Source organism: Vanacampus margaritifer, chromosome 1 (assembly GCF_051991255.1).
Source record: "Vanacampus margaritifer isolate UIUO_Vmar chromosome 1, RoL_Vmar_1.0, whole genome shotgun sequence".
Taxonomy (NCBI): Eukaryota; Metazoa; Chordata; class Actinopteri; order Syngnathiformes; family Syngnathidae; genus Vanacampus; species Vanacampus margaritifer.
In genome coordinates this window covers 11410980-11426039 of record NC_135432.1, presented here as the reverse complement: position 1 = coordinate 11426039, position 15060 = coordinate 11410980, and the positions used below count along the sequence as shown (strand labels likewise).

At 44.4% G+C, this 15060-nt stretch overlaps 1 protein-coding gene across 12 annotated transcripts in view; it reads right to left on the bottom strand.

Moving 5' to 3' along the window:
* Positions 1-396: 396 nt before the first annotated feature.
* Positions 397-15060, bottom strand: part of huwe1 (HECT, UBA and WWE domain containing E3 ubiquitin protein ligase 1) — a 42398-nt gene continuing 27734 nt past the window's right edge. For 6 of the 12 annotated variants that reach the window (XM_077572253.1, XM_077572297.1, XM_077572315.1 and 3 more), the window contains 34 exons: positions 14569-14741; positions 14110-14249; positions 13934-14009; positions 13742-13840; positions 13534-13661; positions 13303-13462; positions 12905-13133; positions 12612-12787; positions 12439-12528; positions 11978-12138; positions 11830-11872; positions 10376-10768; positions 9988-10195; positions 9786-9910; positions 9445-9665; positions 8950-9341; positions 8210-8858; positions 7289-8006; positions 7121-7212; positions 6841-6997; positions 6627-6758; positions 6233-6448; positions 5923-6152; positions 5237-5336; positions 4107-4256; positions 3530-3775; positions 3124-3241; positions 2882-3022; positions 2511-2798; positions 2316-2421; positions 1984-2101; positions 1351-1532; positions 1082-1272; positions 397-973 (listed from right to left, as the gene is read on the bottom strand). In XM_077572253.1, the coding sequence (XP_077428379.1) occupies positions 871-973; positions 1082-1272; positions 1351-1532; positions 1984-2101; positions 2316-2421; positions 2511-2798; positions 2882-3022; positions 3124-3241; positions 3530-3775; positions 4107-4256; positions 5237-5336; positions 5923-6152; positions 6233-6448; positions 6627-6758; positions 6841-6997; positions 7121-7212; positions 7289-8006; positions 8210-8858; positions 8950-9341; positions 9445-9665; positions 9786-9910; positions 9988-10195; positions 10376-10768; positions 11830-11872; positions 11978-12138; positions 12439-12528; positions 12612-12787; positions 12905-13133; positions 13303-13462; positions 13534-13661; positions 13742-13840; positions 13934-14009; positions 14110-14249; positions 14569-14741 (6751 nt within the window). In that variant the 3' untranslated portion in view covers positions 397-870. Of the gene's footprint in view, positions 974-1081; positions 1273-1350; positions 1533-1983; positions 2102-2315; positions 2422-2510; positions 2799-2881; positions 3023-3123; positions 3242-3529; positions 3776-4106; positions 4257-5236; positions 5337-5922; positions 6153-6232; positions 6449-6625; positions 6759-6840; positions 6998-7120; positions 7213-7288; positions 8007-8209; positions 8859-8949; positions 9342-9444; positions 9666-9785; positions 9911-9987; positions 10196-10375; positions 10769-11829; positions 11873-11977; positions 12139-12438; positions 12529-12611; positions 12788-12904; positions 13134-13302; positions 13463-13533; positions 13662-13741; positions 13841-13933; positions 14010-14109; positions 14250-14568; positions 14742-15060 lie in introns of all 12 variants that reach the window. The other 6 variants (XM_077572288.1, XM_077572339.1, XM_077572332.1 and 3 more) reach the window with 4 other exon arrangements.

Here is a 15060-nt window from a genome sequence, read left to right as displayed (position 1 = left end):
TTAGCTGCAACTAACAACAAAATCTGCTGTGATGCATCTAAATGACAAGCATCTTTCAGGAGTTTTGGAATTTATCATAATCTTAAAACACTTAAAAAGACAATAGACGCAATTTTATGCATTTATTCATGTTATTCCAATCTGATTCAAAGGCTCAAGGCTGAGTCAGCAATTGAATAGTCAAAAATACTCTAGAATTTATGGTTAATTTTTTTTTCTTTTTTAAATCTCCTTCAGGTTTTCGCTTCAAGTGTACCATCCTTCCTTAAAAATGCCACAAAATGTTTTTTGAAAAGTGCATTTTTGTGAATTTCTCAAGTTGTTCATACAGCCCCACAAAAAAAAAATCTTCAAGGCTTTGTGAGGTCAAAAATTTGCAACAAGAAACCACCAACGTGTTTCCCCAAAGGTTTTATAACCATCCTGTTCACACATTCTTTTTTTCTTTTTACACAGCCAGAGAAACAAAAAAGTTGAAACAATAAACTCCCAAACCTTTTGTACAGAGAAAAATCAAACTAGATGAAGAAAATGTCTCTTATATTAGTCCACGTTTTAGCCTTTGCATTTGCCCTTTCCATTTAAATGAGGAGGGGCACAGAAGCGCACACGTGTGTGTGTTTATATCACGTGAGACACTGTGTGGTATTTAATGTTAATCAGACCATTTGACCGACTGATTTGATCTGCTCTGGACTGCAGACCAGTAAATCTGCACCAGTTAACATGTAATCCAGTAATATCGATGCAGGGTGTGTGTGTCTTCAAAAATGTAATTATGTAGTCAGAGCTAATTCAGGTGTGTGTGTGTGTGTGTGTGTGTGTGTGTGTGTGTGTGTGTGTGTGTGTGTGTCTTAAGAGTCTCATTGATTAAGCCAGCCCGAATCCCTCAGAGCACTCCTGGATGGCCAACAGCAGCATGTGTCTCAACTTTTCATAACTCTCGTAGGCAGGGAGGTCCAGCTGGTTGAAACTGCGAGCAAAGAATACAGCCATTTTCATATACTAATTTATGGAGGCCACACACACACACACACACACACACGCACGCTCATTTGTCATATGCAACAGTTTTGCTTACCAAGTGTGAGCGGAGGGCAGGCGGTCGGTGGAGCGATCGTCGCGATGAATTTGGAACTTCTGGATGCCGTTCATGCCCTCCAGAGCAGCGAAACCCTGGAGGGGAACTTTGGACGTGCCAGTGACAAACTGTAAGAACTTGGCTCGGTCCGCTTGGTCAAAGGAACGCAAGGCCCTCCAGAACCACTGGATCTTTGTTACAACAGAAACAAGCGTGTTTACATGCAGGTTATGTCATAATGACATCAAGATGGCATTCATTTCAAGTACCTGGATGGAGCTGGACTGGTATTTGTGGTACTCCGTGTTGGCCTTGAGGTCATCAATATCAATCGTGGGCAGACCAGAGATGAGCAGCTCCAGCTCCTGCTCGGTGAAGATGGAGATCAGCCTCTTGGGGATGATCTCATAGAAGCCCTCAAGGAAAGCCGCCAGCTGCTTGCGAATGGCACCTGTGCGACACCGTTAAAAAAATGTTTGGAAAGCTAATAGCATGTTCTGTCACTTAGACCTCTCATGCGCTTTTGACCACAAGGTGTGGGGAGACGTTGGGCTCCATAATATCAAACTAGCTAGTAAAAAAAAAAAGTGTTTGCAGCATTTATTCAAGATTTTCTTTATACAACCACAATAAAATGAAGCTTAATGGCATTAACATCATATTAACAGTCCATTACAAGTGATTGACGACACCTCAGTCAAAGCAGTCTGAGAACTCCTTGAATGACCTTCATTTTCAAAAATCTCATTTAAGACCAAGGCTCACCATGAATACGACTTGAAGGTAGAGTTTCTTTCATTTTATGGTTTTAAAATCAGAATTGGGCTTTTATATTTTATAAAATTTTTCACAGTGAGGTGTCATGTAAAAAAGTATTATAAACATTCAAAGCATAATCTTACCTGTCATCTTCATCTGGCAAACAAGATGCACATACTCTTTTTTGTTTTCTTCTGTGACCAAAATGTTTGCACCATTTGGCTTGAGGTCTCGCACTTCACATACACCAAACTCTTGGACCTACACACACAAAGAGCAGGAAGGTCTTAAATTCCACTTGCCTAACAGTATCTCAGATTTATTTTTGCGAGTCAAACAGGAAGAGCATTTTCAAGATGGCAGGGAGCAAACAACTCCTAGGCAGCACTCAAGTTGTAGCGCCCGAGACCCGATCTTCAGCATGACAATCCATTTTCCACTTGAAGTAATTGTATCAATTAGAGCTCACACCAACCTCTGTGCTGAATGTGAGTTCATAGCCCAACGTGGACACATCGTTCTCCAACAAGTACACCAAACCCTGGAAGAACGGGTAGTCCTCACTCTCCATGTCAGTGTACCTAGGAACAAAAAAACAACAACCACAGAACCAAATAGAAACGTTAAAAAATGAAATCATTTCTTTATTTGATTTATTTATCACCATTACCTAACACTCTTTCCAAGGATGTGCTTGTAAAAGCTACGAGTGAAGTAGCACTCCAATAACCGGTTATCATAAACGGCTTTGGCCACCACCCGGCCCACAAACTTGAAGTAGCTCAGGTGGTTGGGGTTGCAGTGGGACGAGGGATTGATGGTGTAGGTAACCCGATCTCCGGGCGATGTACGGAACAAGGCGTACATGGGGTTGAACATCTCTCGTGAGATGATCATGTACCATTCCCTCAGAAGGCCACCGGCATCTTGGCCCTCTTCTCCTTCAAAGACAATGTACCTGCAAGAGAGGGGACGGGGCAGAGTGTTCATATTTTCCTGAATGGAGCAGACTCAGGAAAATGTTTCATCTAAGAAGCGTACAGCCGGTTCTTCATGTCTTCTGGGCTCTTGCGATGGAGCTCTCTATAGGAGTCCTCAAACACGTGATCTCTTCTCACATGCACAGCCATGTCCTCTTTCCGAAGGCCTTCATCAAGGCGTTCCAGCTCCTGGCGGAAATACCTGCAAGATCAAAAACAGGTCAGCAACTTTGAAAGCCAGTAGCTGGGCACAGGTTTTTAAAATTAAAGTAAAAAAAAAAAAGTCTTATTTCTAGCACTTACTTCCTCTTTACATCAAAGTCCAGGATACGTATGTAATCAACCAAGACTGCAAAAGGTCCATCAGCTAAATGAGTGGTGGACTGACGCAGGATCTGATTGAGTACTGTGCGGTGAGTTTCTACAAAAAAAAAAAAAGAATAATTAAATCTCAATAGAATGTAACACACAATGTGCAAAGTCTCCTTCACAACTTAGTGACATTTTATTCAATTCACACTTCAAACGTTTAAGGGTACAAAGATGGTCCGACTCCAACCTCATTGTTTAAATTATCCTTTAAGAGGATCATCAGCACATAAAAAATAAAAATAAAATTTGAATTCAGAAAAACATCACCAGGAAAGTAGTGGACCTCTGTTGTGTACTGTACCAGTATTTGCTTCGCTTAATGTCAATGACAACTCACCGGCAAATCGGAGGAACTTCTGGGTGTCCGGTGGCAAGTTTGAAGAGATGTGCATGGAGGATGGTTCCCGGGAGAAGAATGGATCTAGGGATGACGGTGTTGCTGGTGTAAGCGGCGCTGGGGACAGTGGTGGGGGTTCATCCTTGATGTGAGAGAGCTGGCTCTCCCGAGTGTCCCGAACAGGCGGTTTGCTCTCTCGCTCGGTGGCGTGTACAAGGAAGAATGCCTCCACAGCAGGTTGGAGAACTGAGGGATATGGAGATATCGCAATGGAAATCAAATAGAACATACTGCATTACAGGCTTTTTTGGTCACTGGTCAAATTTGTTACTCCAAGGTGCTGTTCTTTAACTTAAAAAAATCTTTAAAATTATATTCTTCTAATTTCTAGTCACTAAGCATAAAATGGTCCCAAGTACGAATACCTTAAAATAAGGCCAGCTATCGGCCCAATGTGATACCTGGTATCGGTACTTGCCCAACGGGTCACGTTATTGGAAAAGGGTGTTTTGCGTAGTTTGCAAAGTCTTTTTAAAGTAACCACATAGAATTACTGTTCAATGAAGATTCCACCTACCCAATACTGCATGCTGGTCATGGGACTCTTCCAGCTCTTTCAAGCATTCTCCGAGCATGTCCCACAGCTCATCCAACAGGAGCTGTTCGCTGAGAAGAGGGAGTTCTGGGAGTTTCTCTTCACTCTCAGCCTGGCCATTTCCTTCTTCATCTGAGGAGACACATTTACAAACAATTTTGCCATTGCATTCACTGCATGCTATTAGCTAGGCGGATACAACTTCAATAATATTGACTTTGATATTTTAGGGCAATATATTATGTAGGTTAAAACTGTAAATTTTAGCATTGTTGATCTATGTGTAACAGATTGATTTTGACCACTTCCTTGAGCTGTCACTTTATTACAGTGGAGGTGTTTGTGAGTCCCAATGATCCGAGTAGTTACGTAGTCTGGGGCTTTATGGCCCTGGCAGGGTCACCCATGGCAAACAGGTCCTAGGTGATTGACCAGACAAAGCACGGCTCATGTCGCGTTTGTTTACAATGAGGGTTGGACCTTGGCAAGACTGCCCTTTGACAGAGATTCTGTTCATAACCTTTATGGACAGAATTTTTAGGCGTAGTCTAGGCAGAGAGGGGGTCCCGTTTGGTGGCCTCGGTATTTACATCTCTGCTTTTTTGCAGATGATGTAGTTCTGTTGGCTTGATCAAGCCATGATCTCCAATTCACACCGGAGCAGTTTGCAGCCGAGAGTGAAGGGGTTGGCATGAAAACCAGCATCGCCAAAACTGAGATTGTGGTCCTCAGCCGAACAGACATGTCGGGGAAGTGAAGAAAGAAATGGAACGGGAGATTGACAGGAGAATCAGTGATATGGACTTTGTATCGGTCCATTGTGGGTAACAAGCCTAAAGGTGAAGCTCTCAATTTAGTGGTTGCTTTACATTCCTACCCTCGGCTATGGTCATGAGCTGTGGGTCGTGACCCTCTCCATGGTGTCTGGGCTCCTCCTCAGAAATAGAACCGAGGTTCTTACCGTATCTTCAATACAAGCTTTTGCAAAATGTGTTGACACCACAGAGCTTCAACAACAATTTATAAACTGAGAACAACAACTCGCTGCTAAGTTTACAAATACACACATGTCCTCTGAAGATTTAAACATTTTCAAGGTGCAACCAACTCACCCAGAGTTGCAGAGTCCAGCTCCATAGATGGCTGGTCAACATCCATTGGCGACTCATCTCGCTGAGCCGCCTGCGCCTCTGACACTGACTGCATTTCAGACTGTAGTGACCCAACCAGGATGACAAAAAAAGACAGGATGGGAAAAAAGGATAATAATTAGCATCACATTGTTACTGTTTATCTCGACTTATCTTGCCATGCAAACATGACATTCTCGATTCAATCACATAGATAATGGGGCTTGAAGAGCAGGTATGGGTAAAGCATAAAGCAACTTCAGCCAGCCACTGCTACTACTACTGATGATGATGATGATCATTATCATCATCATGGGGTTGAAAAGTTTGGCGCAGGCACATTCAGTTTTCACAATCATGCTCAGACAGCACATATGGTGTATTACTGACATCCATTTCTGAGCAGATTTCAAACAAGATTACATTTTGATGTTAATAGTTAAAATAGAACATATTTGTTTTCGATCGTGGAAGGCAGGTGTTTGCAAAATGCAAGAACAATAAATAAATAGCATGGATAAGCCAACTTTGCTAAAGCCATGTCAGTAGCTCACAGCAATTGTATCAAACCTATGATGGCAATAAATGTTTTAATATACACTGTTGAAATGCGTCCCCAAGTGAGTCAGTGTGCAGATGTGTCTGCTGTCAACGCGGCCCATGCTAACCGTGGCAGCAGCAGCTGTGCCAGCAGGGGGAGCAGCACCAGCAGGGGCATGAGACGCTGCGACTGACGATCCGGCGGTGACGGCGGCGGAGGCGGCAGTGGGAGGTGGCGCCTGTGTGAGCCGGCGTGCCCGCTGACCCTCCCTCACCATCTGGATGATGGCGTCAGCCTCTGCTTCGAGTTGACGGACAGCAGCCTGAATGCTGCTTGCTGGGCCAAGACTGGACGAGCCTGGCCATTGAGCAAGAAGGCGGGTTTATCACTCCATACCTCATCTGAAAGTTGCTTTCTATGGTGTACAATTTGCTCACCTATCCGCCCAGTTTGTTTGGCCTTCTTGTTGGCACGGCGCGTGTCCTCGCGTAGCTGAATAATGACCTGCAATACTCGTAGAAAAAATTTCTGTGTCGAGGTCTTGGAAGTTAGTGAGCTCATACAGGGGAGTTGCAGTTCTCGTCCGCCAAGCGTGCGCTTCTGTGCAGCCACAATCACGACACTTTCTGCTCCATCAAACCTGTGCCCCGAACAACAAATACATTTAAGGTAAAGGAAACTGTAGGTACAACAAATGAGTCTTGGTTACATTATAAAACGTGAAGTGATTTACCGGTAAGTGGTTTTTACATTGATCAATCAGCAATATTTCCTTCTACCTGTACTGGGAAAGTAATTATCATTGAGTGTCAAAGTTGTCACTGGCTCACCTGCTAGTCATTTTGCCCTTCAGTCTGGCAGAGATGGAGGAATCATCAGGAGGTGCATCGGGAGAATGAGAATCTGCATGTGCTCGTCTCTGCTGCTCCAAGTTGTACTCTCGAAGTTCAGCTAGTAGCGTACCTGAGTGGGAAACAACTTGAAATGTTTACGGAAAGCTTACATAGCATTGCTAAAAAATAATGTGTATCATCATAGCACTGACCAATCTGTTTGCAAAGGGTATAACCAAGGTGTCTTGCTCCACTGAGCAGCAGTCTGAGCACAGTGTCTCTGGTAGAACCATCCCCTCTGGATAACTGAAGTAAAATATTAGCTGCATCTTCCAGACCCTCCTCTGAGCACGAATGAGAAGTCAAGACCTTAAAGAAAGTGCAGAGTGTAAAACCTCAAAAAAGAGAGAAAACACAACTAAGGGCAAACTGGTCCTCAAGGCAACTTTCAAAGTTTATTTTTAACAAAACCCTAACAGCATTCTCTCATACCTCCACTGAAAGCTGAAGTTGTTTCTCTGTAAGTCCAGCTGATGCACTCTTGTTGTCACTCTCTGTGTTAATTGAAGCACTCTTCGTTTTTGCTGTTTTGGTAGAAACATACATCATTTATAACCACCATTCTGAAAAGATTTTAAATAATTTTACTGTTCTTTCTACCTGTGAAGACTGTTCCAGTGGATGTTGGTAATGGTGTGGAAGTTGCGAACATTAACAGATTTGTTCCTGAGGAGGTGCTCTGGGCCCCAGATCCACCAGAGGCCACTGTGCCCACTATAGTGGGCTGTATGCTTGATGCCGCCGTGCCCTGTGTAGTGGAAGGGGCTGTGGATCCTGAGCTGATTACCGGGCTAGGGTTGGCTGACTGTGGAGTAGCGTGGCCAGCAGGGACCTCTGTGGCCTTGTTATCAGGCAGGGCAATGGATATGAGGGAGAGCAACCGCAGCAGCTTTTCAGTGAGCAAGGAGCTTCGCCTGATTACAGGATGGGACAGCATGTTCATCAACTGACCAAGAGGGGATGTTTCCAGACTTAACTGGAGTCCCTCAGCCTCGGCGTTGCCCCCTAAAGGCACAGTCTTCATTGAGGCTTTTCCTTTGCGACTGACATTCATGTTGTCCAGCTTTACAAGCAGGTCCCAAAAATCTGTGGAAATTCCCAGAGACTGTGGAGTGATAGTTGAGGAGCCAAAAGCATTCTGTGCACTGGAAGTATTGGAGTTTGGGTTGTTTTGAGCCTGTGAGCTTGACCTTGATCCTCCACCCATACCACCCATACCACCCACACCTGTGGAGTTTGAACAAAGGCGGGCCTCGAGGTCAGAGGGCGACACGGACAGATCCTTACAACGCTGCTGGGTGAAGTGGCTGGGGAACACCTGTAGGGACAAGAGAGAAAAGTCATTCTGTAGGTATGCCTCGAGGGACGCATTTGGTTTTGTTTAAACAAAACAAAACAAAACCATGTAAATATGCCAGATTATAGCAATCAGCTAGTTTCCATCTGAAGGTCCTTGATAGGTTGATGTAACATTTTAAATGCAAATACAATCTATGATCTACATAAGGATACATGACTCACCTTCGCTAGTTGGATGAGTGTGTCTAACACATGTCGACAGACTACAGGTGCAGCTTGCGGATGGATGTGTACTGTGGAGCCTCCACCTCCCGCACATGTGACCCCTGCAGCAGCTCCTGACACACCTCCTCCCAGAGGTCCAGATGCTGCAGAACCAGCAGCTGAGTGCCGGTCAGCATGTTTCCGACCAGATACCCGTTGGATCTGGAAGATGTTAGTCCGGCAGCCCAAGGCTGCGTCCATTGACACAGACAGCCAAGAAAGCTGGCTCGAACTACGAGACTCCACTCTGTTTAGAAGCTCAAGGGAGGAGGAGGAAGAAGATGAAGAACAGAGGGAGGCGGCAGCGGAACCTTTCCCCCCACAGCCACCCTGGGAGCTCCTTTTCCCACGAGAATCTTCAATGCGCGAGGTCTCTACACAAACCTCACTCTCACTACTGCGTTGGAGGATGGACAATAGGCTGCGAATGACCCACCCACGTGTTTGAGAGTGGTAGCAAAGATTCCTGAGCACACGGTGTAGACGGCTGGTGTTGAGCTTCGGCTCATCAACAAATAGCAACACCAGCAGACAGGACAAGGCCTCGTGATCCAGCAACAAACGACCGCGCAGACGCAACAAAGAATCCACACTGGAGCTGGATGGTCTGAGGAAATAACATTAAGAATAGTAAAGCATCTAAAACACATTTGCTCCTATAAATAAGTAAAAGAAAAAAAATTGTGTTCTGCTTTTACCTGTGGTTAGAGCTACCCCCCATCTGAAATGTGCCTCCTCTCTGTACAGCCAGTCGGGTGTACTGGACGCCACGATTGCTCCCTAAACGACTGGTAAAGGCTGGCGAGCGCAGGATAGCTGAGAGAGCTGATGTTGAGCTATGACCAAAGAGCCTCTCGTGCATCAGTTGCCTTTGCCGTGCCTCTTGCTCTCGGCGCAAAGCAGCCGCTTCAGCGGCGATGTCGGGGGGCATGACGGCCAACACACTGTCCTCCATGTCTTCCAGGACACTACGTCGCAACTCCGAGGGCAGCGTCTGGATAAAGGTAACTGGGTCCAGAGGAGTATCTCCCTGTGTGGGCTGTTGGGAAACCTCCCTACGCTGCTGTTCAGCACGTTGCTGGGCAAGCACCTGAAATAATCAATGGCAAACTTAGTTAAACTTATTGTTGTATGAAGTCACATTGTGTATCATTTCTTATCCTTTTAAGTTTAATCATCCAGTCACTTCTCACCTCCTCCTGTATGGCAGGTGGCAATGCAGCCAGGAACTCGGGGCTGACCTCCGTAACCCCTGGTCCTGTTAGTACAGGTGCAGTAGAAGACGGCAGGCTGGTAGCAACAGCTGAGCGAGATGGGGGTCTTATTCCCAACTGATTTTGAAGCACTTCTCTACGAATGTCTTCAGGAAGAGCTGCCAAGAAAGATGGATCCACGCCCTCGGGAAGACTGATTCCTGCAAACACAAAAATACCACTACAACTTGAGAAACCGTAAGTACGATGTCATGTCTTGTGGGATCATTAAAGTTTGTGGGTGCATTGGAGAACAAAAAATAAAATACAACCACCTATACCTGCAAGTGGGTCTTCATCCTCATTGCTTGTGGATGGGAGAGGCTCTTCTTGGATAGCCTGGGATTGGCTATCAGCACTGTTACTCCTGATGATTGCTTCACCAGCAGATGAAACTGAAGTGGAGCTAATGAAACAGACAATTTCCTCAGATTTTTTTTCCCAACATACTGATGGCACATTCATAAACAAAAAGAAACTCACCCAGTCTCTGCATCGGTCTGCCTGTCAGTCAAACCACTCTCCACACTGCCAGACAGATCCTGAGATTCAAGGGCAGTCTGGGTAGGGTTGGTAACAGCTTCATCTTGCGTGGCAGAGGCAGGGCTGCTGGTGTCCATTGGTGACCCCTCCAGTCTTGACACACCAACTACTGTAGGTTCTGAGGTCTCTGCCATATCCGGGCTTGAGGCTAGGGGGAGAAAATTGTTTCCAAGGAATAAGAGATTAGGATTTAAGTATTCAATTTATTGTGGAACTGGTTTTAAGGTGTCCTGAATTTTTAAAATTGTTTTTCTGAAAAGGACTGTTCAATTTAAATTACGAGTGTTGCCTTACTCATGGAAAATCTGTATTAAGAGAGTTAGTCTACCTTCCCTGCCTTCATCCAATGCTCCTCCTCCACCACCATCACCACCACCACCACTTTCTCCTCCACTGCCTCTCTCACCGATTGTGGGCGCTGGCGACATTTCCATCTGAGACGCTTCTGCTTCACTGTTAGGCCTGTCAGCTGCAGACAGGGGTGGAAGGCGTGCACCTGCCAGAGCCGCCAATGAGCTGGCATGTGACTCAGCCAAAAGCAGGCCGGCCATCGGCTGGTGGACCTGTTGATTAATTGCAGTTTCCAAGGAAACTAGGGCCTGTTCATGTGGAGCTGGTGTCGTGGGAGTAACCTCTCCAGAAGGAGGAGCAGTGAGGAAACCTTCTGATACCCTGGGTGTGTCCAAACAAGATACTGCACCTCCTTGAGACTGCTCACCCTCTAAAACAGACAAAAATATGGGGAAAATGGAAATCGTTGGTTGAAGTATTAACATGAGAAAGTACCTTTTTTTTCAGTGTTTAAATACAAATTTTTAATAAACCGTTGTAAACTACAGTGTGTAATCCCCAACTAAACAGTCCAGCAATGAGGAAAAGATTAAAGACGTGAATACAGACAACACACACAATAGGACCACCACAATAGAATACTAACATTCTGGACAATGAGAAGATTAGCACAAAACTATAGCCTGGTTTACATGGAGCCACGAATTCTGATTATAATAACGGCCAAACGGAATGTAAATGCTCCAAATAAACACCTCAATTAAAATGAAAATAACTATGTGAAATGCATTGCGTTACAATTTATTTATTAGTTTCACATATCATGGGTACAGTGTTTTTCTTTAGCATATTTATTGTAGTGGTGTATAATTGAACGATATCACACAGGTGTTTGTAGCGTCTCTTAATTACGAGTAGCTGTAATTGAGGTAGCCAAAATATTAACATACAAGCTCTCATAATGAGAGTCAACATCAATGCAATGACCGTGGAAAGACTTATGAACCCTCCATGGGAGGACAGCAGCCACATTTTGTTCGTAGATGGTCCAAATAGTTTGAAATTAAATTTTAGAAGAGATTAAATCCAACACATATAAACACAATCATTCTATCAACATGTTGTCAAATAATTCTACTGAGGAAGGCAGTAAGTTGTATAGTTATCTCCTGAACGGGGTGTACAATCCTGTTCCCCAACAACAACACAATTTACTACCTCACCACAGCACAACCAGCTTCAAAACGACGCAATTCATGTATTCAAATAGCAGATCTTTCTCTGTAGATGATATGGCCCAGATGCTGTGGCGTTGCCCTAAGAAAGACAGTAGACTGTATAGTTATCTCCCAGATCTGGTGTGATCCTAAAACTATACAAACTACTACCTCATCCCAGAGCACGCACTGTTGACTCCTGATGCCTTGTGATTTCTTTGGGATGTAAGCATTTAAAATTGAGAATAGCGAAACCCTTTCAACAAGTCAGTACCTGCAGTGTTTTCTGCACCATTAATTGTCCCCAATCCAGAACCCTGCAGACAAAAAGTAGACAACAAAAACAAAATGTAAATGTTTGTCATTACAAGTTAATCAAGTCATCTCTTAGTGTGTATGATAAAGTAAAAGTGAAGACCTACCTGCAGGTTCTGTTCCCTGGCCTGCTCTGCTCCAGAGGCCCTCCGCTCGTTTTGTTTGGACTCTTCCTCCTCAGCCAGCTGCCGCCTCCGCTTCTCCCTACGCTCTTCTAACTCCTCATCTCGCAGACTTTCCAGATGCTGCAGGATTGGCACCTTCACAACTGAAAACCACAACAATACATTTGTCACGACTTCATCTTGGTTGTTGCCATTACTTGTTCTTGTACAGTGGCATATATGTGAAAGTGTGAATGCCAACTCACACACATCACGTTTTGACTGACAAGAGAGAGTACAAAGCAGCGTGACTGAATGTTGATGGTATATGTAAACAAACACGCATGAAAACAACCAGTTATTGAGTCTGAAAAAACTGTGCATGTTTGCTCAGTGAGCGGTAATTAAACATTCTGACAAGTCTACATGTAAGCATCACAACATTGTTAAGTGTTAATATCTACCTGCGACACAGTCGTGCATACTTTCAGCATCCAGCACTTTACACTCATCTGTCCATCTAGTTAACGCAGTAGGAATGCTTGAGAGAGTTCCTAGAGAAACATGTATAGAATTACAGTGAATACTAAACTAAGAGACCATACAACAACAACAAAAAACGTTTGGGTAATCTCACCTGCTTGCCCCCCCGTGCTGCTCTGCTCGTGGAAAAAGTCGTCAAATTCGTCATCAGAACGAGCAATGATGTGGACATCCTCATTTCCGACTAAAAGACGAGCTCGACCACGAGATTGCAGAGGCAGAGAGCTGGACAATTGTAAAATGTCTGCTGCAGCACTGGGTCCCAACAATCTATATGAGGTTAAGTAGTGGAAATGTTTACAATTTGAGTAGCCAAAGTAGAACGCTACAGCTCTGGCAGAGGTGCTTTGTGAAAACACAAAATATCAACAGACAACTAGACCTTACCTCTGCAGGATGAGTGGAGGATTGGGCTGGCGGTTTCCAGGATAGTGGACATGGATGGTGTGCCCACTGTTGGCAGTGAGCTGCCTAAGTGTACGCTGGCTTCGACCCATGCCTTGTGCCAGACGGCTGCTTGTGCCTGCTACACCTAGGGTGAGGGAACCGTGGTCAGCATGGCGCACCATCAGTGGGTGGGAGCTAGGGATGTTGCCTGGGGAGGGGGGAATGTCAGCTGATGGAAGAACAGAAAACGTAGTAGACATTAGACACTGCAATAGACTTAACACATTTGTAATGATTTCAGTTTCTCATGTCTATGTCAGCAACTAATCATGACTGATACGAACAAGCAGCATTGATGCCTGACTATATTACAAGTGCAAAGAGATGTGTCTGCCTACCATTGTTGGAGAACATGTTGTCAAACTCTATGATGAGGTCATCATCCCTATCAAATCTTTCGAAGCGGATATGAGGGGCAGCATTGATGTCAGGGAAATCCTCGTCCAACTCCATCTCTGAACCTTCGTCATCATCATCCTCATCTCCTTCCTCATCATCCTTGACAGGCAAGTGGCAGTCATGAGTTTTTATGAACAACACTACTTGAGCCAATATCTTATAGATCATACCGGGTCCTCCTCCTCGTCCTCTTCTTCTTCCTCCTCTTCATCCTGGCTGTCGTCATCATCATTGCTGCCACTGGAGTCTTCCTCTTGTGTGTGCTCCTCATCCTCTGGTTCCAGGATATTCATAGAGTCTAATCATAGAGGAGAATTGTAAACAAATCACATTTTACAGTTACCAAAATGTGAAAACCTCACACTCCCCCACACTCGCCTTCTCGGTTAGCCTGAAGAGTGGAAGCCTGGCTAATATTGGAGGGAGCCTCTTCCATCAACACATCCTCTTGGGATTCATCCTCGGCACTTCGCCCGACTGCGGAGAAAATAAAAATGTCAGGAATCTTCCTTTTTTTTGTAATCATTTTTTCCCACACAAATAAATGCTGACCTCAACTTTAAGGCTTACCTATGATTGTACTATTGACAGTACCGCCGTCTCTTTCGAGCAGCTCATCAATCAGATCCACCAACTCATTCTCCACCTTCATGCACATTTGAATAGCAATGTTATGTGCAGCAACTGTTGTCTACATGATGTAAGTGAAAAAACATAAATAGCCCATATAAAACAATGATAATAACCTGCATAGCCTGCGTGCTAAGAACCTCTGGTTGACCAGCAATGACCACTGTATCTCCCTCTGCTTCTCCATCCATCAAGTCACTGTCTGCTCCCTGCACCCTGTGGTTGCCCTCCACTGGTTCTGCTTCACCAGACTCTCCTGTAACAGATGCCAAAAATCAGTACATTATGTTATTTACAAACACTGGAAATGGCAAGATTTCACTAATCAGCATCCACTTGAGGGTAGGGAAGCGGGGACCATAAAAGCAGCAGTCTTAGTCAGAAATGGATGAGTTGTTCCCATACCTCAACAAGAGTTATGTAGTTTACTCTTCAGGGGTGACAAACATGTGAGTGGCCTATTGCAGATGTAGCAATGTCTAATCACAGGTTTTCCCACTTTCTCCTTGAAGGATTTGATTTACAGTGTCTTTTGTGAACTAAATCATTTGTTGTGTCAGGTTGAATGTAGATACCTTGATCTTGAGTGTTGCTGTTGCTATCCCTTGCAGCACCCGCTGTGTCATGATCAGTCTTGTTCTTGTTGGAACATCCTTTACTTCCAAACAAACTGCTGGGCTGATTAACAATGCGGGACAGCGTCTCCAGAGGCTTAAGGGCAGCATTCACGGTGTTGGCCATGTTGGGGCTAAACCAATAAAATACAAATTATTAGGAATCACTTAACCATACTTTATAGTACATAGTGTACACAGAAATGCCTTTTTGTTCTTCAAATATATAGGGTTCTTTTAGCTTAATGAAAGTTAAATTCAAGACTTTTACATTTCTATTTGAAATTAAATGTAAGACCAACTTGTCAATGTTTCCAATTTCGGTTTCGGTCAAACATTTTCATTTCGGTGCATACCTATTACATATTGCAGATTCAGTCTACCCAGCCTTGGTGCAGGTTTATAATTTTGTTTCTGGTGTCCTTTGACAGCTCTCTGGTTTTGGCTATAACA